The sequence below is a fragment of the Erythrolamprus reginae genome, chromosome 1 (genome assembly GCF_031021105.1).
Source record: "Erythrolamprus reginae isolate rEryReg1 chromosome 1, rEryReg1.hap1, whole genome shotgun sequence".
Lineage (NCBI taxonomy): Eukaryota > Metazoa > Chordata > Lepidosauria > Squamata > Dipsadidae > Erythrolamprus > Erythrolamprus reginae.
The window spans coordinates 89,881,856-89,908,552 of NC_091950.1; the positions used below are offsets into that span (position 1 = coordinate 89,881,856).

A 26,697-nucleotide genomic window follows, 5' to 3' on the forward strand; every position below is an offset into this window, starting at 1 on the left:
TAACCCTGGATGATAATAATTTTCTTCCAACAGTGAACCCATTTTGCTAATAGGCCCTGTGGTCAGGTCTTCTATTTCTAGATGTACCCTGTTGGTTCAACATGTTGTTCTGAGCTCTAGTCTTCTCAATCTTCAGACTTGCTAGGAAATGCCATATACTTTCTCTTAAGCCTTTCACTTCATTTACTCCATGAAATCATCTTCAATGAACTTCCAATATACATAAACTCTTTCTCCCGTTTAAAACCTATCTACATTGTTCCAGATTATAGTTGGTGTCCCTAGAAAATGCAAAAGAAAATGCTTAACTTAAGTATATATGATGATATACTTCAGAAGAGTGGCTGAATCCTTCCTTTGTGAAATCAAAAGAGAAGGATACATGTAGGGGCTGAGCCAACCGGTCATCTAAAACTTCCAGTAATCTTAGATTGTCTACAGTAACCTTGGATTGTCTACAGTTGACCTCTCCCCATTTCTAAGAGATCTGTAAGGCACACCACTGTGCCTACTGTCCTATTGTCCTCTTTAATCGTAACTTTTTATTTATGTTATACAAACTACTGCTATCCTATACATGTTTGACAAATAAAAACCAACCAACAAACAAACATTTTACATATGACTGTGATCCTGAAATCTTTTAAAGCATTTACCATAAAGCTGATAGCAAAATATAGTATACAGTATTAGTAAAAAGAATGAGAAGCAGAAAAGAAATTTATGGATTTATACAAATAAAATTTACCCCTAAAAGGAAATTATTTTTTCTTAATGGATGGGGGTGGGATGGGAGGAGAATTGTATTCAACTAAGGGGTGTGCATAAGTGCACCACTTTGCCTACCATTCCTGTACTATTGTCTTTTTTTGTTACTTTTTATCATTACTTATCTAATGTTTATTTGTACAAATTATCACCCTATAATTTTTTGATAAAATAAATTTAAAAAAAAGAAATAAAATAAAACTAGCATGTGAGCAGTTTGGGATTCAAGTCATCTCCAATACAATTTCTTATTCAGTTATCAAAGAAAGTGGAACTACTTTTAAATTTTTAATTCAGCAGATGACATGGAGGAAGTTTACAAATGCTTGTTTGTTGCACATATAAATAAGTGTATATGTACTACCCCAGCACTTGAAGCATGCTCTGGTAGCTTAAATATATAGGATATGCATTTGGATTAATTATCCAATCCTGTAGTGGATATACTAAGTGTTAATTATTCTAATTCAAAATGATGTAGAAAATGTATAAATGAGAATGCAAAAAATCATTAACTAAGTTTCAAATAAACTGAAACATGAATCTCTACCAGTTCCCTCTTTGCCTTCACCAAAACAAATTTATGCTGCCCTAGGCTAGTCTGTTTTTTATTTCTCTTGATTTGTAGCGAGTGCTGGTCCTTGCCACGTGATTGGTGGATGCTAACACTTTTTTCTGTTCAGCTGAATGGTCCACCCACAGCTGGGAAAAGTGGGCAGCTGTTGCCTGCGAAAGACAGGGGAATGCTGGGCGATGCTGATGTAACAGGCTCTCTGCAATTTTCATTCAGATGTGGTTGGCTGCAAGCTGGCAGAACGCCTCAGCTACCCCTCCCACACCGATGAGGTAATCCCAGCACCCTTTCATGGATATTACAGCAGGATCTGCGCTTTTCCAGCTTTAAGGTCAGCTCTCTCCCTTCCCCGAAACTCATTGGACGCAGGAAGAGTCCCCCCTCCTCACTCCCTTCCCAAGCTCCCCCTCCTTTTTCTTTAATGCACATCTCACTATGCTTTGGAGGGGAGGGAGGAGCAAATACAGGAAGAAATTTACCGCAATGGATTTCACAATTTACTCTGGCCTCCAGGTCTAATCTGAATGGGATTCATGAGACTCCAGCAGGAATTTGCAGCACTGCCAGACCCAAGAGTCCTAACCATCAGCAGGATAAGAGAAAGTCCAGAACTATTCCTACCCCGCACCAAAAGTATCCTTCTACTCTCATTCGTTTGCTGGTTGTTTAAAGTTCTCCCTTTGGAGATGCCTTCTCTCAGAAAAAGATGGAGTGGCACTCTTCAGCTCTTGCCAGTCTCTGGGCAATGTTCCTGTTGAGGAAAACTGGTGTGGAAAAAGGAGATTTTAGCTTCCTGTACAAAGTGCTGAGAAGAGCCAAGACTTGGTGCTCGGCATTTCCTGATTTTCTACGGTTTTGCAATCAGCACCCGGAGAGCGTTTTGCACGCGATTCTCCTAAAGGGTTACCAAGAGTGCTGTTCCGTGGGATAGATGGCTGGAGAGGCTTCAGTACCCTGGACAGTTCCCGGTCGGCTCCCTCGAGAGACTGAGGGAACCGCTTTAGTGTGTGTTCTCTTTTTCTTTTAAGAAAAATTACCTTCTTCTCCTCCTTACAGATTTATTTTTCAGCTTGAATCAGTATCAAAGCCTCTCCCCCTCCCTATTCCCCCCCCAAATAATCACCTAGATTGAAGGAGGAACTGAAGCTTTGAAAGGTAAATTTCAGCACCTGGATAGATTTTATTATTTCTACATTTTGGGGATTGAGGCACAAGAAAAACAAAACAGTAGCAGGGTAGACGGTTCTATTCCCCCCCCTCTGCTGATTTTAGAGACCCGATATACAGAGGAACTTGGATTTTCTGTAAATGTCTGCTTGGATTTGTGTTAGCTTAGAAACGGGGTGCAGATTTTTGCTTTAAGCGCTTCCCTTCCCATCCCTCCATGGATCTTTCCTCCAAATTACTCCATATTTTGATCTTCACTTAAAGTACTTCACGTTTGGCTAAATGTTTCATTTGGATTTATCCATCCACCTGTCCTGTAATCTTTTCCATGTTTCTCCCCTCCTGGGAGGTCTAAAGGGACTCGTTTTTAAAGCAAGCCACTCTATCTTTTGGTGGTGGTTAGTTATGATTTGCCTTTAGGAGACAGGAGGATAGGGACTGACTTGGAACATGCTGTACAAACACTGGCACATCAATCATCTGCAGTGATTTTTTAAAAAAAGATTGAATATTTAGCTGAGAGTTTTAAAAGGAGCCTCGTTACCAAGAAACTTTGGCATCAAAAGGCTTGGAAAACCCTCTGCGGATCTCCCCTCCATGGTTTATATTTTCTCAATAGCATGGACGTTGGTTTTCCTGTGTAACTAAGGGTGAAAAAACCCCCATCCCCTTGGGCATCGCCACATCTGGCAGGGATTTAAGGGCTTCAATCCAAGCATCACTGCAATCTACAATGGCAAATGAACCGGTGATCTTGAATGTTTATGACATGGTGAGTAAGAAACAAGCAGATGCCTTCATTACAAGGTGGGAGGTAGGGGAGACAATTCTGGGATATGATTGGGCAAGAGACTCTATTATGATGAGCCAAGCAGCATGCACAGCACTTGGCTGGGCTGAATCTTCAGAGCCATTGGTGACAGAGCAGCTACTGTTGCCCACACCTGGGTTTCTGCAGAGAGTACTGTGTTTTGAAGGGAGCCCATCACATCAGATTAAATAAGAAATTATTATTGGAAATGTTCTCTCCTTTTAGAAGCCCAGGTAGAAGAAAGGCTATAAGATATATGGCTTATATACTGAACTGGATGCTCCTGACTTTCTAGGCAGTTAAGTACTCTGGACCAAGAAGGAAGCTTTGGAAGGGGGGGGGGGAGATAATGAAATGAAATTAATGTATCAGAGAAATCCTTATAAAACCCGGACTTTTTAATACAAATGTAGTAATGTTCTGTAAGCATTGTTCAAAAATAACCATACAATCTCCTGCTTAGCATTCCCCCATTAGGACTTCGAGAGTGTGATTGAAGAAATTATTTCATGTATTTTGGAGATATTTTAAGATGAACTTTAACACCAAGGGAACTGGTTCAATTGGCAGGTCTTTTATCATTGCTTTATGGCAAAATTCAGTTAATTCTGTATTATTATTTCAAAAGCATTATTGGTATCTGAACGTATTCTCTTTAGATTGTCTGAATTAACAACACTTTTCATTGTTTTTCTATATTGGATCTTTGTTATGCTGATAATAAGTAGAGACAATATGTTTAAAGTCAATGGAAAAAAAGGATATTCAGATAATAGAGATTAGTAACATCAATAAAAACCATGAAAGTCTGAAGTACCTTGATAAATTTAGTTTATAGCTTCCTCTGGATTATCAATATTAAATTGTTAATAAAAGATACTTTCACAAATCAGCTTGAATTATCTTGACTAATAAGATTTTTCTTCTGTTGTTATTTTTTGTCATCCAAGACTCAAAGGATTAGCAGATGTACAAAATAATAACCAATTTGATTGTCAATTTAGATTCAGCTACTGGCTTTTTCTAAAGTGCTCATTTCCACTTCTGAAAAATTTATGAAGACAAAAGCTCTATTAGTCAATCAACATATGAATTATAGTAAAAGGTTTTAGTGGATTTCAGTGAGAAAAGACCTGAATGGAAGAATCAGCTAACCCTGGAATGTTCAGTAATTCTCCATTTGTTGGTATTGCTTAATGCAAAGTTGTAATTTGGAACATCATTTTGTTTCTGGTGTTTAGGAACTTTTACCTTAAGCATCTCAGTTCACTTTGTTTTCAAGCTGATTTCATAATTAATAAGTGAAATGTAAGAAAGAGAAATATTAAACAAATATATGAAAAAGAAAGTGTTGTTCCCTTAATGAAAGCTAATAATATAAAGGTCTTCCTTTATTATAAGACTGAACTAGAACTGTTCCAAATTACACCTTGTGTCTTGGATTGCTTGCAAGTAAGTAGCACATTTCCTTTTCTGTTGGACATATGCTTTGATTATAATTAGTCTGCCACCTGAATAATTGCAACCTTTTTCTGTGAACTGATCAGCAAAGAAGTGCCTATGTGAGAGATATTTGTGATGGCAATTATGTTCACTTGGTGTTGAAATATATAAGTTAACAGAATTTAATATATTCAATAACCATTCTCAACTGGGTCCCTCTAGATGTGTTGCACTGCAGGTTCATGTCCCCCCCCCCCATGTTGGCTACCAGCATTATTTGTTTTCTTGCATAGGAAGACATGAATATCTCTATAATGTGACGAGTCTTCGGAGAGGGGCGGCATACAAATCTAAGTAATAAATAAATAAATAAATAAATAAATAATAAATAAATATATTTTTGTTATGCCAATTCCCATATCCTATCTTTGAATGTAGAAATCCTATCCTGCAACACTATCTACTATATATACAGTATCTATCCATCCATCCATCCATCCATCTATCCTTCTATCTATCCATCTATCCATCTATCCTTCTATCCATCCATCCATCCATCCATCCATCTATCCATCTATCCATCTATCCATCTATCTATCATCTGATTATTCTTCTATGAGACATGAGACATCATATGTATGTGTTTTGAGAACAAACTTTGGCTCAAAATCATTCACCGCTGTGCTCAAATCAATGGCCTTATTCCAGTAATAACAAATTTTGAACATTTGTTCATTGAACATTGAACATTTTGGTTGGTATTCTCCAGCCAAAATTATTTGCTTTGCCTGCCTACTGATTTTAATATGAAGTTTTACACCAGCTTAAATATCTCTTGTATTGTTTGATGGAACTTAAAATTGCTTGCTTTTAGGTTAATTGGTGGCCTATTGGAATTATTTTTGTAGCATGGCTGGTAAGTCAGGTTACCATTTGCGTCTACTTTGGGAACAATTGTTCACTGAAAAAAAATGGATTATAATCTCTTTATTTTATATGTAAAGCACATTACCTTTGCCATTGCCTTCTTCTGGAATGTTTTTTCCCAAATTTCCCAATCTAATCTACAGTCTTGGAATTTCCATATAGTTTCTTATTTGAAATCTGCTGTGCTCCTACCTGTTATAAAAATGGATCAAGTAGAAGAAGATCACTATACAACTGTGATGGCGAACCTATGGCATGCATGCCAGAGGTGGCACACCGAGCCCTCTCTGCTGGCAAATGCGCCGTTGCCCCAGGTCCGATCTCTGTGGTGTTTCTTTCATGAGCTTCTGTTTCCCTGCAAAAAAATGAAACAGAAGGTCATAAAAGAAAAATAGCTTAACTCTTGCTGTGCTGCCGCTGTTGGGATGCCCTGCCTCCTGCCAGCCAGCTGGTCTTCAGGTCACTGCTGGGCATGTCTGTGCATGCGTACTTTCATGCATGACTATGCATGTGCACATTCATGCATGTCTGTACATGCACATGTCAGCGCAAATGCACATTCACACACACTTGCACATCTTTTGGTATAGGCATGCATGCATGTGCAGTTTGGGCATTTGGTTCGCTATCACTGCTATATAACGTCCAGCAATATAATCACATATTGACTTGTGCTAAGTTGAAAAGGACATAGAACTACACTGGGCTGCTGGATTTATCAAGGAAATATGGTCCCATTGGGACACATTTCTTGTAATCCTAAAACCCATCAGCTGAGCAAATTCTCCCAATAAGCCATCAGTTCCTTATAGTAATGCCTCACATATCCTACTTCTCAAAGAAAATGTTCACATAAGAAGTTAAAACCATAAGTATGACAGAAATCAAAAGATTAGATTAGATTAGATTTATTGGATTTATATGCCGCCCCTCTCCGCAGACTCGGGGCGGCTCACAACAATGGCAAAAACAGTACATAGTGACAAATCTAATATTTACCAATCTAATTACAGTTTTAGGTTAAAAAATTCATAAAATCAACCCCAATATATATAAAAAACAAGCACACAACCAATCATACACCAAAACAACATGGGCAAGGGGGAGATGTTTCAATTCCCCCATGCTTGATGGCAGAGGTGGGTTTTAAGGAGTTTACGAAAGGCAAAGAGGGTGGGGGCAATCCTAATCTCAGGGGGGAGCTGGTTCCAGAAGGTCGGAGCCACCACAGAGAAGGCTCTTCCCCTGGGTCCTGCCAGACGACATTGTTTAGTCGACGGGACCCGGAGAAGGCCAACTCTGTGGGACCTAACCGGTCCCTGGGATTCGTGCGGCAGAAGGCGGTCCCGGAGATATTCTGGTCCGGTGCCATGAAGGGCTTTATAGGTCATAACCAACACTTTGAATTGTGACCGGAAATTGATCGGCAACCAATGCAGACTGTGGAGTGTTGGAGTGATATGGGCATACTTAGAGAAGCCCATGATTGCTCTCGCAGCTGCATTCTGCACGATCTGAAGTTTCCGAACACTTTTCAAAGGTAGCCCCATGTAGAGAGCGCTACAGTAGTTGAGCCTTGAGATGATGAGGGCATAAGTGACTGTGAGCAATGACTCCCGGTCCAAATAGGGCCGCAATTGGCGCACCAGGCGAACCTGGGCAAACGCCCCCCTCGCCACAGCTGAAAGATGTTTCTCTAATGTGAGCTGTGGATCGAGGAGCAGTTAATTAAAGTGAAACAATTGGGAAAAGAGATTAAGCAGCAAGAACAGATATGCTGTCTTGGTTTTTATAAATGCTTATTTAAAAACTTTTCCTAAAAACCATCCTGGCTCAAGGTTGACTCAGCTTGCCATCCGTCCGAGCTCGATAAAATGAGAACCCAGATTGTTGGGCGCACTGTTCTGATTCTGTAAACTGCTGAGAGAAAGCTGTAAAGCACTGCAAAGTAGTATATCATTTTAAGTGCTATTGCTATCTTCTGTAATTTGCACACAGTGCTAGAAAAGATTCATCTCTAATAAATAAGGGTCTTTCTTTATTAGGATTCAGAAAGGTCTCAGAAGATGAGCAAATCCTGAGATGCTCTTGTCCAGGTAGGTTTGGATTCATAAAGAACTGTTGGGCTCCATATTCCCTCAAGAAGGAGGGTTTGCTTCTAATTTCGGCTGTACCAACTCTGTGAATGAAAGGGGGGGGAAGAAAGAGAGACCTTCCCTCTTACTCTTTCTGGAACTGGCTACTTTGCTTTTCCCTTTCCGGCCTTACTAGTAGGCTACCAGGAAAGAAAGAAATGTTAAACACATTTCTTGCAGAAGGCTTTTGAAATTAGAATAAGTACTGTAGATGAACCAAACAGATCAGAAGTCTTTGTCAGTGGAGAAATCCATTTTTTTTACTACTGGTTCTGTGGGCATGGCCTGATGGGTGTGGTGTGGCTTCCTGGGCGTGGCTTGGTGGGGTATGGCAGGGGAAGGATACCGCAAAATCTCCATTCCTACCCCACTCTGGGGCCAGCCAAATGTGGTACTCTCTGAACTACTGAAAATTTCCACTAGGTGTTCTCCAGAACCTGTCAGAACCTGTTGGATTTCACCCCTGCTTTGTCAGATAAGAAAGAACTAGTAATAATTTAGATTTTCCTGATAATTGCTGGTAACAACTTAGCAACATTTGTGGGCAATCTGAAGGAGGTAAACAAGGCAATTGACACCCCACAAACAAATAGTACATTTGCACCATCTCTTCCACCGTGTCATAATATGGTGGGACCAAATGCCATTCAAATCATTCATGCAGTAATGTTACAAAAGACTGAGATCATTATGGCTCTTATCAAAGTTCCATGGCAGCAGTTTCTGCACCACCTCATATTTCTAGATTCTACTCGAAGGCAGTCAGACATTCTTTTTCATTCTTGTTTCCTTAATCATTAAAACATGTCATGGTCATATATCCTAGTCTGCTGGTTTAATTTACAGCATCAAGTACAAGCTTATTTAAGCCTAACACATTGATTACGATGTGTACAGAGTTCAAGCATCATGCTCACAGATAGCTGGATTCAAGCAAAAAGTCACAACCAAAGGAGGAACATTTCAAACTATTATTATTATTATTATTATTATTATTATTATTATTATCATCATCATCATCATCATCATCATTATTATTTAGATTTGTATGCCACCCTTTTCTGAAACCTCGGGGTGGCTCACAGAATATAATACAAAAATAATATGAATACAAATCTAATAGTTAAAACTATAAGCTAAAATCCCATTGCATTAAAAAGCAGTCAATTAACTCAATCACATCCACACATAACATTTAATGGTCGGGGGGGGGTCATGATCTAGCTGCCCCATGCCTGGTGACATAGATGGGTCTTAAGGGCCTTGCGAAAGGCGAGGAGGGTGGGGACAGTACGAATATCTGGAGGGAGCTGATTCCAGAGGGCCGGGGCCGGCACAGAGAAGGCTCTTCTCCTAGGTCCCACCAGGCAACATTGTTTAGTCGATGGGATCTGGAGAAGGCCAACTCTGTGCGACCTAATCGGTTGCTGGGATTTATGTGGCAGAAGGCGGTCCCGTAAGTAATCTGATCCGATGCCATGTAGGGCTTTATAGGTCATCACTAACACTTTGAATTGTGTCCGGAAACCAATTGGCAGCCAATGCAGTCCGGGGAGTGTTGGAGAAACATGGGTATATCTGGGGAGATCCATGACGGCTCATGTGGCCGCATTCTGCATGATTTGAAATTTCCGAACATTCTTCAGAGGTAGCGCCATGTAGAGAGCGTTGCAGTAGTTGAACCTCGAGATGCTTTACTTCTAAATACAAGTGCAGCTAATTATGCATGGTGATGAGAACTAGCCACTCATTTTAACTAGGGAAGCGGGAATTTTTATTACCATAAACCATTTTGCAGTTTGTTCGACCTAAGTGAATAAAAGGTACAACTGATCTGGCTTGTTATGAGGGTTTTGAATATAATGCTTAATTTTCTATGAATTACACAGTCAGTGTACAACATAGGACTCCAGGATGTATGTACGTGTGTTTGTGTGCCCAGGAGAGGGGGAATAGAAGTGCTCCATCAATTGTCACAAAATAGATTAAGTGCAATTGTGGCAGGTGGGAGGGATACCAATTACCATGGATTTAAGGCTCTGTCATGGCTGGCATGATCTTCTTTCAGCACATGGGAGTACTTTAGACGAAGAAAAGCTTAGCCTGAGGATGAAAGTGCAATTATGAGCATCTGGGCAGATATGAAATAGTTTCTTCTTGAAGCCTTGATGTCTTGTGTATTTACAGATTGCAGAAATTTATCTTCACCCTCCTAGATAGTTGTACCAGAAGGAAATACGTTGCCTTTAATGAAATGTTAATAGCTGCAGTGGAGAACCACGTGCATAAGATTTATTTTTTTGCCACATAAAATAAGGTGTGCCAACATCTAAGTCTTCACTCTGAAGATAGATTAGTTTTTTCTGTGGCACTTTCCTGACTTGAAAGCATTGCACAAGACTGAAGATATTTTCTTGCTTAGATACAAACATAATTTGAGAAAAAGATGGGGAAGGCAAATGGCTGTTAGGATGTTTAATTGAACTGGAATATTCCAAAGATTAATAATGGTTAGTGATGGGCGAACTGAATCTGCACAATTCGGGTCCGTACTGAATTTTGCGGTGTTCAGTATGCCGAACCCGAACCTGAATTTTTTTGAAACTTTGGGCAAAGTTCGGGGTTGCGTTCGGCATTCGGAGCTTTGATGTCACCCGCAGGTTGCTAAGGACACCAAGGTGATAACTTCCTGGATGTTTATTTTTACGTGAAAGGACCGCCCTTTGCTTGCAGCGCCGCTGTGGTGTCTTTTTTCGTAAAAATAACAATGTTTATTTTTACGTGAAGACCTCCCTTTGAAGGAGCTGGGGAATCCCTCCAACGAAGAGGTTCTGGGGGCGGAGCCTTGACGTCACTGGCAGGTTGCTAAGGACGCCAAGGTGATCACTTCCTGGATTCCATGGAATCCAGGAAGTGATCACCTTGGCGTCCTTAGCAACCTGCCGGTATACGTGACATCAAAGCTCCACCTGTTTTGGCCAAATTTTGCGTAAAGTTCGTCTGAACTTGCCGAACCCGAACACCGTTGGATTCGCCCATCACTAATAATGGTGTATCTATCTTCTTTTGCCAACTATGCCAAATGTCATGGAGATTTAGTTAACATTTGGCCAGGCAATCAAAAGGCAAGTAAAACAAGATTTCAAGGGATCTTCTTATTGAAAGCTTTGTCTCAGTTTTCCCATTAAAAGCAATAGATCTTAGACTTATATACTGCTTCATAGTGCTTTACAGCCCCCTCTAAACAGTTTACACAGTCAGCATATTGTCCCCAACAATCAGGGTCCTCATTCTACTAATCTTGGAAGGATTGAAGGCTGAATCAACCTTGAGCCAGTCAGGATCAAACTTCTGGCAATCAGCAAAATTAGCCTGCAATACTAGAATCTACTCACTGCACCATCATGGCTTTTAATCTGGAACTAAGATAGCTTTATGTGTAGTAAAATATTTTAGAGGACTCCAAACATTAAGGAACAGAATTAGTACTGCCACTTATGGACTGCAAAAATCGAGACAATCATTGGGTAACAACTAACATTCAATATTCATCTGGAGTTTTGCAGCTCATATATGTTGGCCCTAACAGATCCTACGATCCACCTGCAGTCATAGAATTAACAAGGCTCAATGTAAATGAAACATATGTACTCTGAATCCAAAACAGCATGACTTCAGGCTATGAGTACCAGTTATATCTTAAAATAATGTTAAAGGACAGTTTAATAAGAGAGTTGAAGATGCAAATTCCCCAGTGAGTTCAAACCATCAGTTTAGCTGGATCAGTTAAAGACTTAGTAGCCATGCTCACTCAAACCATGCTGTGCTCCATTACTTTTAATCCTCACTTGAGTTTTGTGACATGGTTTATAAAAAGTACCATTTATGAAGCAAGAGAGAAGGCAATCAGTAAAGAAAAAGGATAACTGAGGTTCTTAAATAGAAACTGTCATTTTGAACATGCATGTACAATTTGTATTTCTTTTTAAAAAGATTTTTATTATATGCAAATAGATATTACAAACTGTATAAGCACCCATATATGGGAAACACAGTTCCTATTTTACTATAGCTCTACATCGGTCTATTAGTTTTTCTTACATTTATCATTTAGCTTTAACATTTTTTGTACATTATTGGTTTAAGTCTTCCTCCACATATGTCCAATTTCTGGCTATAACATTTGCTGGCAATTCTAAGCAAAAATTATACGAAAGAAAAAATTACTTAATACAGTAATTCACTTTATCGTGGCAACCAGGATCTGTTATACAAAAAAATGGAAAACTTCAAATGAAAGTGAAATCATAACAAAAATTATTGAATGCACCAAAATGGATAAAATGACTAAAGAACTGCAGAACAAGAAGGAAATGGATTATTAGATAACTTGGAATAGGTTTTATGACTGGTTAAAAACCAGAAGCTCTGATTCATGAAACCTGACAAATATATGATTAGATAGATAGATAGATAGATAGATAGATAGATGGATGGATGGATGGATGGATGGATGGATGGGTGGGTGGGTGGGTGGGTGGGTGGGTGGGTGGGTGGGTGGGTGGATAGGTAGGTAAGTGTTGTGATTCAGCCTGAGGCTCCTCAGGGACCGGCTGGAGCTCTGCCGGATCCATGCCCAGAGGAGGAGGACAGTGACCAGGAGGGGGAGGACCAGGCAGACGGGGGAGAGGAACGTCAGGAGGAGGAGGAGGGAGAGCAGCCTGAGACCCCCAGGGGGGGGGCCCTCTCCCCAGCTAGTAGCCTGGATTCATTGGACGAAGACGCACAGGCTATAATAGACATGCGGCAGAGACGTGCAGCTCAAAGAAGGGGCCAATTAGAAAGATATTTCCATCCCTGAATTGGCAACAGCTGGGTTTGGGTGTGGTTCTCCTCAGCAGGGTTGAAAAGGCAGGCCCGCCCTTACAGTCTCGTAGAGAGTTATCAACTGGGAGTCCTGTGACCTTGCTTCGATTCTTGGCGTCTCTGATCTTGGCTTGTGGCCTAGAAGCCTGGAAGACTTGGGGGAGGCGTGGGTTTTATTATCTCCAGAGTTGTTTTTGCCAGCAAGAATCCTGTTTTATTGCCTGGCCTTCGTGAAACCTCTGTGAAATTGCATCGTGTTCCTGTCTGTAAGAACAGTTTTTGTTACCTGTGTTTGCTTTGAATTATATAAACTGCCTTTGCTTTTTACCAGTGTCTCTGGCTACTCTTTTTGGTTGGTGTTGGCATCTGGGGGGACCCAGACAGAACAGTAGGTAGGTAGATATATAAAGAGACAGAGAGACAGAGAAAGAGACAAAAAGAGAGAGAGAGCAAATAAGAGGAAAAAAACTAGAAGTATATACAAAGCTAAAATATAACTTGAATAGGTAAAATATTTGAATGTAAATAAATGTACATAAATTAAATCATAGTAAATCAATGAACATACAAAGAGAAATTGACAAATATGTATTACAAAATCCCATAAGAGGATAGCATAAACATGTTATACAATTTGTATTTCAAATGGTTGACTCACATTAAGCTCAAGCCCGATAGCTATTACCTTTACCAAAGCCATCCATTTGTGCTCACCTTGTGATTGAGGCTTTCTATTAGATGTTAAGCCAATTAGGCAAATGCTAGGAACTTTTTCTATGTTTTCTGGTATTAATATCTCCTCTGAGTCTGAAATTCTGTTTCCTATTAGGGAGCCTCATTAATGCAGCTTAAATGCTCAACCTAATTAAAGTGTAGGTGGATCAATGACCAAATTGTTCAGAACGTGGGGGGAGAATAGTCAACCGTAAAGGAGAATTGGTTACATAAAGAAGGAAAGTCAGCAGCTGTATTTCACCAAGCAAGTAGTTTTATAAAGCTGAAACTGTTCCCATAACCCATAGAAAAATATGACAGATGCTGTGGGAAGGGATTGCACTGGGAATAACTAAGCAATGGTGAGTAACCTTTTATTTTTAATTTTTATTTATTTATTTATATTTATATTTATTTATTTATATTTATTTATATTTACTTATTTATATTTATTTATTTATTTATTTATTTATTCATTTATTCACTTATTCACTTATTCACTTATTCATTTATTCATTCATTCATTCATTCATTTATTTATTTATTTTGTCCAATACACAATGAGAGTTTTAGTGTGTGTGTGTGTGTGTGTGTGTGTGTATATATATATATATATATATACACACACACACACACACAGTAAAATACATGATGAACGTTATAGAGGAGATACTCATAGTAAAATATATCTATGAAAGAATAGAAAAGAAGGTATAGTAATAGAGCATATCAATGAAAGAATAGAAGAAGAGATATAGGAATAGAGGAAAGGAATAGGAGATATAGGAGAGCAATAGGACAGGGGACGGAAAGCACTCTAGTGCACTTGTACTCGCCCCTTACTGTCCTCTTAGGAATCTGGATAGGTCAACCATAGATAATCTAAGGGTAAAGTGTTCTATACGTTCTTGCCCAATTGTCCAAGCAAGTGGAACAAATGACAATAAAAGTGATTTTAAAATTGACAAATTGATTTCTTATGCCATTAGGAGTGACTTAGCTGTGGCTAAACTGCTGATATGTCAGATTAAGCAAATTTGTAACTGATCACTTCTTTGGCAGTTGGTAACTTCTGTGACTTTTCCCATTCTGCCATTTACACCTCTATACATATAGCTTTATATGCACTGCGCTGACTAAGTTCTGCCTTTATTTTATCCATGGATCTTTCATTTTTCCAGCGAGGAGGCAGCATTAAAACAGCAATATTACCATGCAAGAAAGCCATAACTGCAACACACATTTTTTTTAATTAAAGTCTGGAAGGGAAACAAGTATTTGTTCATTGTTGTTGAGAATCACAGATCACCCAAAATCTGATTGCCGAGATTGTTTTCAGAAATGCATCATGAGCCGGGGTGGCGCAGCAGGTAGAGTGCTGTACTGCAGGCCACTGAAGCTGACTTGTAGATCTGAAGGTCAGCGGTTCAAATCTCACCACTGGCTCAAGATTGACTCAGCCTTCCATCCTTCCGAGGTGGGTAAAATGAGGACCCGGATTGTGGGGGCAATAGCCTAGCTCTGTTAAAAAAAAAGTGCTATTGCTAACAGGTTGTAAGCCACCCTGAGTCTAAGGAGACGGGCGGCATAAAAATTGAATAAATTAAAAAAAATAAAAATAAAAATCATAATCAGAAGACACTTGGAATGAGACTTACTGACTGGATCATTTTTTATTCATCTTGGACCAAAGCAATGGTTCCCACTAATGATCCAAGGCAGACCTTAGGATAAGCACTAAAATGAAATGAAATTAAAAAAAAACAGCCAGAATTTTAGAAGTTTGCTGGATCATTCAAGGCTTTTGCCTTTTCAGGTAAAATCTTGCAGTGTTCAGACAGGAATTCCAAAATCTTAAACATTCAAAAACATGCAATTTGACCATTCTGAATTTCTTTTAAATGTTTATTATGGTAGTTGTAATTATTTTCGGAGTTCTGAAGATACAATCTGGGTGCCATATTGCCAGGGGAAGAAGCCTCAATAGCCTTCCAATGATGATCAAGTTCTCAGTCTAAAAAGAGTCTTAAGAACCACTGGCACAGCTCTTTCTGATCGCTGTTTGGAAACAAAATAATACCATCTACTTTTCCAGCAGATTGGAACATAGCAGTTTTAAGGACTTTCTAATTCGTGTTAAAAATAACAAAGATAGTGCACATCTCAAGGTTTTGGAAAGCTTTTATCACCAATCTTTTTTTTAAATAACACTTGAATTGACAAATCGTTATTTAGATGCAGACAAAAAACTGTAGAAGCCAAACTCCAGGATGACTCAGTGCCTTACCTCATAGGACACAGAAACAGTGAAATTAAAAAAAAAAAGCCATATGCATCTGGAAAGAGAGAGAGAAGGAGGGAGGGAGGGAGAAGGAGGGAATAACACCAACACCCCCCCCGATAAACTAACCATAGCAGTGACTGTATTTCTCATGATAGATAAATAGGTAGGTAGACAATTCTCAGTCCAGGCTTTAAGCAGTTCTTAAAACTCCATGGTGTGGGTGGTTGCATCATAGCATTCAATAGCTCTTTTCTCACCGATGGCAAGATTATGCTTAGCAACATTGCTTGGCAACCAGTCATTACATCTTGGGTTATGAGAATATTGCTTGCACTCAAAAGGGTTAGAGATCGTGCAACCATTTACAAGACTGTGCACAGTATCATCTTTGAAGACATGGTCCCCAGGCTACCTGTCTTTTAACGTGTGAATAAATTACTTATGCCTGCCTAGAGAATATACAATGAGTACAAATTGTATTCATTATCCTTACAAAGGTAATGTTTGAAAGAACAACATGCTCTTCTTTGATAATTTTCCCATGTATAAATAGCCTATCGCTGTCGTGCCAAATATTTCTGGAAAAACCATCACCCATTTTCTGCTAAAATATAAAGCCGGATTATAATTTTTGCTACATACATGAAAAGAAATTTGATTTCAATGGGATTTCTATGGTAATTTGACTGCAGATCAAATTTACAATCAGAGTGAGAAGGAGGGGCAGATCAGAGAGAAAGTGGGCAGATTGGACCATGCAATGTGCAAAACCCCCAAAGTGATTTGTCTTGGAGACGCACCTGGAGTAATGCATCCAGTTCTGGTCACCACACTTCAAAAAAGATATAGAAACTCTAGAGAGGGTGCAGAATGAGCAACTAAAATGATACAGGGACTAGAGACCATGTCATACGAGGAACGGTTGCTGGAACTGGGCATGGATAGTCTAGTAAAAAGAAGGGCTTGGGGGGACATGATAGCTGTATACAGGTACTTAAGGGGTTGCCACGGAGAGGAGGGGGACACACTGTTTTCCAGGGCACCAGAGGGCCGGACAAGGAACAATGGTTGGAAACTGACCAAGGAAAGATTCAATCTGGAGATGAGAAAGAAAGTCCTGACAGTGAGAGCGATCAACCAGTGGAACGGCCTGCCAGCAGAGGTTGTGGACTCCCCAACTTTGGACATTTTCAAGAGGAGATTGGGCTGCCATTTGGCTGTAGGATTTCCTGCTCAGGCAGGGGGTTGAACTTGATGACCTACAAGGTCCCTTTCAACTCTAATAATAAATAAATAAATAAATCTATTTATGCCTACCAACATTTCAGAATCATGGCTATTTCAGCGTGTCTCAGATAATGTGCAATGTGTGAAATAGTTTTAATCCTTCTTCCAGCACTTCTCTGCCCCTTAACCCCTAGAATAGTGATGGTGAACCTATGACATGTGTGCCACAGGTGGCACGTGGAGCCATATCTCCCGGCATGCAAGCTGTTGCCCTAGCTCAGCTCCAGCGTGCAGGTACATGCAGCCAGCTGATTTTTAGTTCATGTGGGGGATCTGGGAGGGTGTTTTCAGCTTCCAGAGTGCCTCTGGGGGTATGGAGGAGGGCGTTTTTGCCCTCTACAAACTCCAGAGAAGCCTCTGGAGCCTGGAGATGATGAAAAATGGGCCTACCGGGCCCACCAGGAGTTGGGAAATGGGCCATTTTTGGCCACTGGAGGGACATTTTGCCTCTGCAGGCATTGAATTATGGGTGTGGGCACTCACGTATGTACTTTTGGCACCCAAGGAAAAAAAGGTTTGCTATTCACTATCCTAGAAGGAGAATCTAACCAAATAAAAATCCAAATCATTCATTTTTAAAAGGTTTGCTCTATTATATTATCATGAAGGAAATATATCCATGTGATTGCTGGGCGTTAAAAACAGCACATTATCAATCAATTTTACTATTTTTTCATTAAAAAACCAGAAGCCCATCAATACTGCAGACAGAAACCTATCAAGACAGAGAAATATTAGCCTCTTTCAAAGTAAGGGTCCCAGTTACATATATTTCTCCTGAATGCTAACACAGGAACAAGCAAGCATATCAGCTAAGAAAACTGCGTGCCAACTCTGTTTCTGTTAATGTTTCTGTTGTTTGTTTATATGTAATGGTCTTTGTCTGTTGCTCTCCTTTGGGAGGAGGTTTTAAAATATTTCTAGCAGGACTGCCACATTCTGTAAGAGCTTCGTTCCCTATGCCCCATCCGTCTAGTAAACTCACAAGATTCATTTCTCTCACCATCTGCATGTATACCTCCGAATTAGACTGTATATGTTTCTCCATGTCATATAATATATGAGGGTGTGTGCATAATTTTGTATTTATTTATTTATTTTGTCATTGCTGTGGTCCATCAATGGCCTGCGGAGCTGGAAGCAAAGTTGGATAGTGTTGTGATTCCGTCTGAGGCCCCTCAGGGAACGGCTGATCCTCTGCCGGCTTCCTGCTCAGAGGGGGAGGATGAGGAACAGGAGGTTCAGGCAGATGGGGAGGAGGAATCTCAGGCTGAGGGAGAGGGAGGACAGCCAGAGTCCCCCGAGGGGGAGCTCTCCCCAGCAAGCAGCCTGGATTCCTTAGATGAAAATGCACAAGCAATCATTGATCTCCGGCAGAGAAGAGCAACACAACGAAGGGGACAATTAGCCAGGTACTTTCAGCACTAAAGAGGCAACAGCTGGGTTTGGGTGTGGTGCTCTCTGGAAAGGCTGAAAAGGCAGACCCACCCTTCCTGGCTTGTGGAGTATTATCTTTGGGAGTCCTGGGACCTGGCTGTGATCTTTGGCGTCTTGGAATTCTGGTTTGTGACTTTGAATACTGAAACCTTGGGGGGAAAAGGTGTGGGTCTTATTCTCTACAGTGGTGGGTGTGCCAGCAAGAAGTCTGCTGTATTGTCTGGCCGTCAGGACTCTGCTGTGAAGTCTCATAGCCTGCCTGTTGGGAAGAACAGGTTTTTCTCTGTGTTTATTTTTCAAACTATAAAGTGCTTTTCTTTTACCAGCGTGTCTGGCTGCTTTTTCCAGTTGGTGTTGAAGTCTGGGGGCACCCAGACAGAACAGATAGTGAGGAAGCTGGGGAGGAACATGGGACAGGCCTGAAGCCTGGAGAAGGTTCGGTGCCAGAGGCAGAAATCCAGCCCAAGCCATCTGGGGGGGTCTATACTGACTCCAGGGCCTCCAGAACCTGACATGAGTGAGGCAGAGGAACAGGGGTGGCCTGTTCCCAATGCACACATGCGCAGAGCTGCCAGAAGGCAAGAACAGTTATGGGAAAAAAGGATTACTAGGAAGTAAGGCTTGGAGATGATTGGCTCTCCACAAGGTCATAAAAGAGGAGCAACCTGATGTGCTTGTTGCGGGAAGCAACTTTGTTCAATTCGTGTCTCAGTATTTTGGTTCTGACTCCGTGTTTCTGTTTGGCCTTGCAAAGCTCTTTGCCAATTATGTCTTTGGCAGTGTGTCAAACGAGATAAAGGTTGGTGATATCAACCTTCTTCAGAAAGACTTTTGTCGGACTAATTAACATTGTTTGGGACTTATTATGGCTGGGAATGAACATATTTCACAGCTGTTAAAATAAAAAGATGTTTTAGGTACTCCGTTTGTGCTACATGGTATCAGACCAGAATACCTCCGAGACCGCCTTCTGCCGCACAAATCCCAGCGGCCGATTAGGTCCCACAGAGTTGGCCTTCTCCAGGTCCCGTCGAATAAACAATGTCGTCTGGTGGGACCCAGGGGAGGAGCCTTCTCTGTGGTGGCCCCGACCCTCTGGAACCAACTTCCCCCAGAGATTAGGACTGCCGCCACCCTCCTCACCTTTCGTTTGTCATTTAAAACAATCTGTGGTGCCAGGCATGGGGAAATTAACACACACACCAATTGTCAAAGTTGGTGTATGGTTTGATTGGATTGTGTGATTATTTTATTAAAAGGGTTTTAAATTATATTTTAAAAAATTGGATCTGTACACTGTTTATGTTGTTGTGAGCCGCCCCGAGTCTTCGGAGAGGGGCGGCATACAAATCTAATAAATTATTATTATTATTATTATTATTATTATTATTATTACTATTAATTATTATTTGTCAGGAAGTATATGTCAGAACAGTCATATTTATATAGTGTATATTGAAGGCGGTGACCCTTTGAGAGCTGCATGCAACAAAATTTCGCTTTAATCTGTGATGATTAGCATACATTTTATAGTGACAAGAAAGTTAGTCTAAGTCTAACTCCAAGCCAAGTCCCAGTAAGTGTAATAGATCTTATTCCCAATTAATTGGTGAGATTGCAGCTTGTTTACTGGGAAGCCTTAATAAATTTGCCACAGAAACCTCTCTACCCCCTTCTTTCCTGAACAGAACAAAGCCATCTACAGGTACTCCTTTTTCTTTTAGAAAGTTTGGATAAATTTTTAAACTGTTTTTTAGAAGTCCCTAATTCTAACCCTCCCAGAATCCTTCGGGAGTTGAGCGGCATCTAAATTAATACTAATACTAATACTAATACTAATACTTTTTTTTAATAATTTTTTTAATTGGTCTTTTAAATGTTACACACAGAGACTGTACATCATACAACATAAAACAGTGCCCTGTGAAGGTGCACCCCCCACCTAACAACATACATACTCCACCACCAATTGGAGGGTCATACAAACATCTTTAACATTCTTCTAAGCTAGAATCTGCATTTTATTTACATATCAAAGAGTGATTCTAATTTATTCTTTATGGCTAGATCACAAATACTACTTGTCATATAACCTCTCACCATGTCCCCATCAATCCATCAGTTTCTTCAATTTATTTTCATTGTACATGTTCATCCTTACCTCCATAATTTCAAAGTGAATGTGGTCCACCATGTACCGATACCAATTCTGTATCGTCCATTTTGCTGCTTCTTTCCAACTCAATACAATTACTGCTTGAGCGCTTTCCAATGCTGCCACTTTTATTTCTCTAAATTCTCTTAAATCTCCCTTTTTTACTAGTACTGCCATTTCTTTTGTGATTGTCCAGTTAATATTTAACATTCTGTTCATTTCATCTTGCACTTCTTTCCAAAATTCTGTACTACTGAACACTCCTAGAACATATACATAAAAACTCATCTCTCTTGGCATCCACAATACTAATACTAATACTAATACTAATACTAAAACTTAAACTAAAACTAATACTAATACTAATAATACTAATACTAATACTAATGCATCCTATAAGTACATATTCAATACAAGACTAAGGCTTAGTCCTGATTTTCCTTTAAAGGCATCAAGGTCATAGCTTAATGAAATCAGACACCCAAAGCTGAACGAGACAGCTGTGAATGTGTTTGCAACTCTGCAACCACTTTCTGAAAATAAACATTCCTTCATCTCTATCTCCCAAATCCACTTCTAAAAATACATTTCCACTGTATAAATAAATTATAATTAGCAAAAATACATTTTTAATTAGCACCTTCTTTTGTGTACCTCTAGCTCATCTCATTCAAAAATCTCTGTGCTCCTTAAGTAAATAGTAAACTCTTGAGATCTTAGGTGTGAAGCTGCCAATTGGAAGACACTGTCTAAGATTATTATAACTTGTATTATTATAACAATGTTCCAGTTATTCTTTCTCCTTGAAAGACTGGGAAAAGATCACACTAGCAATAGAGGAAGATGAATTTTTTCATGGATGAAGCAGGTACAAAAGAACATGCTCAAAAGAAGCCTCTTAGAAGGGAAATTATATGCTTATTTATTCATTCATTCATTCATTCATTCATTCATTCATTCATTCATTCATTTATTAGATTTGTATGCCGCCCATCTCCATAGACTCGGGGCGGCTAACAACAGTAATAAACAGCATGTAACAAATCTAATGTTTAAAATAATTAAAAATCCCTTATTAAAACCAAACATACACACAAACATACCATGCATGAAATTATGAAATTATATGCTTGTTTGTTTGTTTGTTTGCTTGCTTGCTTACTTATTTATTTATTATCTATTGTGTTTATGTAGTATATACTGAAAGTCATGACCCTTTGAGAGCTGAACGAAATGAAATTTCATTTTAATGTATGCTCACTAGTGTACATTTAAAGTAACAATAAAGTTATTCTAAATGTAACCTTAAAATAATTAACATAGAAGTTACTGGAGAAACTTGTCAAGCAAATAGGAATAATACTTGCAAATTTGTAAACAATGCTTAAATTTCCTGTGCTGGTTTATCCAATAAATCAGGGTTAAAAAAGTTTAGCATAATGTGAGGAGCTAGTCACCGGAAATAGGTTAACACAAGTGCAAATTTTGGGCAAAGGGATTTAGCTTTTCACTGTATTTAATGCATTTTAACAGGTAGAAACATTTTCACCTTTAAAGCAGGTTAGCAAGTTCTCTGGTAAGTTTCCAGTGAATCATCATAATCTCTGCAGTAAATTTTATAAACAACATTGGAAAAGGTCTTCTTATATATATATATATATTCTGTCTGGGTCACTCTGGAAGCTATGACCAACCCAAAAAGATAAGCCAGACACACCGGTAAAATTCAAATACAGTTTTATAATGTTCAAGGAAAACGAAGCTAACAGAAAATGTCCTTACAAAGCAGGAAAACACTGGAACTCCAAATATATACACGAAGGTAATTGTCCATGCATCAATATAGGATTCTTGCTGCCAAGACGAGACTGTAGATAACAGACATACACCTCCCACGGGTCTTCAAGACTGCTGGGCCACAAGCCAGGAACAGAGACACCGAGAAACAATGCAGGTTACAGAAACTCCAAACTGATAACACTCCACATGGCTTCAAGCGCTTGCCTGCCTTATAAACCCTTCCCTGCTAATGAGGACCACACCCAAGCCCTGGTGTTCCTTATTCAATGCTGATAATATTTCCTCAATTGATCCTTCCTTTGATCTAAACGTCTCTGTCGCATGTTGATGACAGCTTGTGCCTCGTCACCTAATGACTCCAAAGACTCCAAGCTACTGGCTGGGGAGAGCCCCTCCCCGGGGCTCCCATACTGTTCTTCCTGGTCACATTCCTGACTGGACTCTCCCCCGTCCGACTGCTCAGCCCCCTCCTCTTCGCTGTCAGCCTCCTCCGGGCATGGATCCAGCAGAGACGCAGCTGTCCTTTGATCTGCCTCAGGCTGAACCACAACACATATATATATATATTTTTCCCATGGTCTGCGCATGCAAGAAAAATGTACTATTTTTCATTTATATTATCCCATTTTAGGACATTTTTGAAATCAGTCTGTCACGAAATCGCCTCGTTTCTGATCTTAGTTCAAACTATTCAAATGAATATGGTGATAAAGGGATTGTGTGAAATGAAAGGGAAAAGTATGGGATAGACAGCACCCTCACCAGATGGATTCCTAACTAGATGATCAACTGCACTCATGTGTAGTCCTCAATGGAATTGCATCTAGTATGCACTGGGATACCCCAAGGCTCTATTTTAGGTTGAGTATTCTTCAACATTTAGATGAGGGAATAGAAAGGGAACTCATCAAGCTTGTAGAGGACATGGCAAGAATAGCCCACACCTCAGAAGATAGGGGTAAGAAGATCCAGACAGATCTCAACAGACTTGAACGAACAATCGATCTAACAGAATGAAATTTGCATGAATTATTGACGCTACTTTATCAAGCCTTAGGTATAGCCACACTTAGAATACTGTATCCAGTTTTGGTCACCATACTTTTAAAAAAGTTGAAACTTTGGAAAGAGTGCAGAAAAAAAGCAATAAAGATGATTGGGGGACTGAAGGCTAAAACATATGAAAAACGGTTGTGGAAATTGGGTATGTATAGTGTACATACTACATAGTGAATATACTATAGTATGTATAGTATGGTGAAAAGAAGGATTGGGGTGGGCATGATAGCAGTCTTCCCATGTTTGAGGGGCTGCCACAAAGAAGAGGGGGGGATGTCAATCTATTTTTCAAAGCACCAGAAGGCAAGACAAGTCTTCGGAGAGGGGCGGCATACAGATATAAATAATAAATAAATAATAAATAAAATAAAGAAACAATGGATGGAAACTAATCAAAGGGAGAAGCAACTTAGAACTAAAGAGAAACTTCCTAACAGTGAGAACAATTAACCAGTTAAAGAACTTGTCTTCAGAAGTCATGGGCATTCCATCACTGGAGGCTTTTAAGAAGCTATTTGTCTGAAATGATATAGATATCCTGTTTGAGTAGAGGGTTAGACTAGAAGACCTTCAAGGTCCTTCTCAACTCTGTTATTCTGATGGTTTTTCTTTACCTGTTTTTCCATATTGTAATATGTGGACCACTGATTTACCACAAGCTACCCTAATAGGAGTGCCTAGTCACTAATGTAATAATAGCTTTTTCACAGCTGGTGACCTCTCCCAAGCCATTTTAATGATATGTTTTTGCACTTGGGCTGCAAGGTGGTTGTTGAATAAATGCAATTTTTGCTAGTTTTAATCCCTGATGCTTTGAGACCATTTTTAATAAACCTTGGAATTCTGATATGACATTTTAATAGTTTTTAATCTACTTTTATTAACCTGATATATGTAACTACTTTTAAATTATGTTTTTAAGATAGGCTATTTATCATTTTTAGGGTACTTCATCTTAAAAGGAGGCTTTAGAAAAAAAGGTGAATCAATCCAAAAATAAATGTGAGCTAGTTATCAAAGGCATTTTTGAGTTCCAGAAACTTAGATATATTATTATTTTGGCTGTTGATATATGATAGGACTATGTGGGGCTTCTATTTCATTTCCAGAAAAGAGCTTTGGAGGGATTGTGAAGGCAAATTCCAATCTTCCACTTTATCTTTCCTGATTCTCCTGGTTTGTCTTAGACTGTAATATTGACATTTTTTAAATTCAAAACCCCTCTGATTGATATCTTAAATCATATATAAATTCAGCCTGTAGCTGGCCTGCCCTAATCTAAAAAAAATTGTAGAGTTTTCCATGGTGTCTATGGCGATTCTTAGTCATCCAGGTCATGGTTATCCCAAAGATGCCTTTTCCTGTAGATATCTTGCTTCTCATCCAAATGAAATTCAAGGAAACTTACATAAGAAGAGCCATGCTGAATCAGGCCAAAGCCCATCGAGTCCAGCATTCTGTGTCACACAGTGGCCCACCAATTGTCCACGGGGATCTTGAGCAGAAAGAGAAGGCAAGACCCTCCCTTTCCCCTGACCCCCAACAAATAGTACTCATGGGAATCCTGCCTGCCTCAACCAAAATAGAGACAGCATTTGGACATCTGTTTCAATAACCACCGATATACTTGGCATCCATGAATCTGTCTAATCCTGCCTTGAAGCTATCAAGGCTGACAGCTCACAACATATCAAAGAAAAAAAAGAATGCATCTGGATCCAATTAATGTAATTAAAAAACCTAAAAGTTGTAATATAATACTGAGTTACACCCTGACCTAGTCATGTTTGGAGTAGATCTATTTAAATAATTGGGAGGAGTTAGTGTGACTGCATTTAAGAAAAGTTTCTGGCATTAAGATGCTGCTATAATGTACATTTCCCCAATTCTTTGCTATTTCTATGGGTCAGGCACACATGCACAGAAATACACAGCAAACAGTGCATATCATCTATACTGTTTGCTGGGAGGCAGAAGCAGAATTTCCCCCCTTGATTCCTCCCCCAAAACTAAGATGCGGCTTATACTCCAAAAATATGATAAGGTTGTATTTATTATGTAGTGAACCAACATGCATGAATCAAGTTTATATTTCATTAGTGATGGGCATCACTTATAAGCATATACTGTAGTTCTTAAATTTTTTATTTGATGATGATGATGATGATGATTTTACATTCATGGCCATACTTTAAAGTTTGCCTAGGCTTGAATCAAGATGGCTTTAAATGAGAGGTCACTTAAATGTTAAAGGAAGAGAGTGGGGGACAACTCAGATATAATTCTGTTTTACTAAGACAAGCCTATGAGCTTTTGAAAAGATTAATGGACATAGTGGGAAATCTTGCATGAATTCTGATGAACAAAAAGGTTGAAGAGAAGAGAAAACTTTTAAAAAGTGCTCAACATGCCAGAAAAGCATGCAAGTAGTCATTACTTTTACTGTTAGAATTTCCATATGCATTATTTCCCTCCCCCCCACAAACTGGTAATAGCTTTAATGACTCCAGAAATATATGCTTAAAGTGTTGAATTACATGCTGCAAAATAATTGCATGTCACCGTGAGAGACTTGGAAGAGGTTTATTTATATACTGCACACAGAGAGTGCTAAAAGGAAGTGAGATGTGTGATTGGTTCCTACATTTTATTTTCTTATATCCCACTGAAATAAGCAAAGAAACAGGACAGAGGAATACAGCTTGGATTATTGTGGGGGAAGGGGTTTGTCCCCCTTCTTCTGACTCAACTCAGAACAGGGTTCCTAGTGCACGTTTCTTAAAGAGCTGGGGCTGAAGACTGAAATGTGCTGCTAGGTGTGGCTGCTTTCTATCCACATTTTCATTGCTTCCAGGGCATGCACAATGTTAATGCAAAACTCTCCAATATCTAGTTGACCCCCGGAGGATCAGAATTGGAGTCAAAAGATCTAAGCCGCAGGACTCCTTTCATGTTCTCATTACGAGCAAGGGAGGGACAGCAAATTCTCTGCTCATGCAGGTCATTCTTCATTTCCTACCTCCCATTCACCAAATAACTGAGGCTCTGACATTACGGCTATCAAATCTGCTCATCGATTTTCATTACATTAGATTCAAACAACCTCATCTTTTCTTTCATTTTCCAGGCTGTTATTTTAGACATGGTCACTTACAAGCTTAAGATGTTCATGATAGGGCTGTATTCCTCCTCCTCCTCCCTCTCCCTCTCCCCCCTCCTCCTTCTCCTCCCCCTCCCCCTCCTCCTCCTCCTCCCCCCCTCCTCCTCCTC

General features: G+C 39.6%; 1 protein-coding gene across 1 annotated transcript in view; it reads left to right on the forward strand.

Annotated features, from left to right (window-relative positions):
- Nucleotides 1-3,368: 3,368 nt before the first annotated feature.
- LOC139157587 (deubiquitinase DESI2-like) overlaps nt 3,369-26,697 on the forward strand; it is a 53,244-nt gene continuing 29,915 nt past the window's right edge. The window contains exons 1-2 of the mRNA XM_070734499.1: nt 3,369-3,508; nt 13,725-13,731. Coding sequence (XP_070590600.1) covers nt 3,369-3,508; nt 13,725-13,731 — 147 coding nt within the window. The remainder of the gene's footprint in view (nt 3,509-13,724; nt 13,732-26,697) is intronic.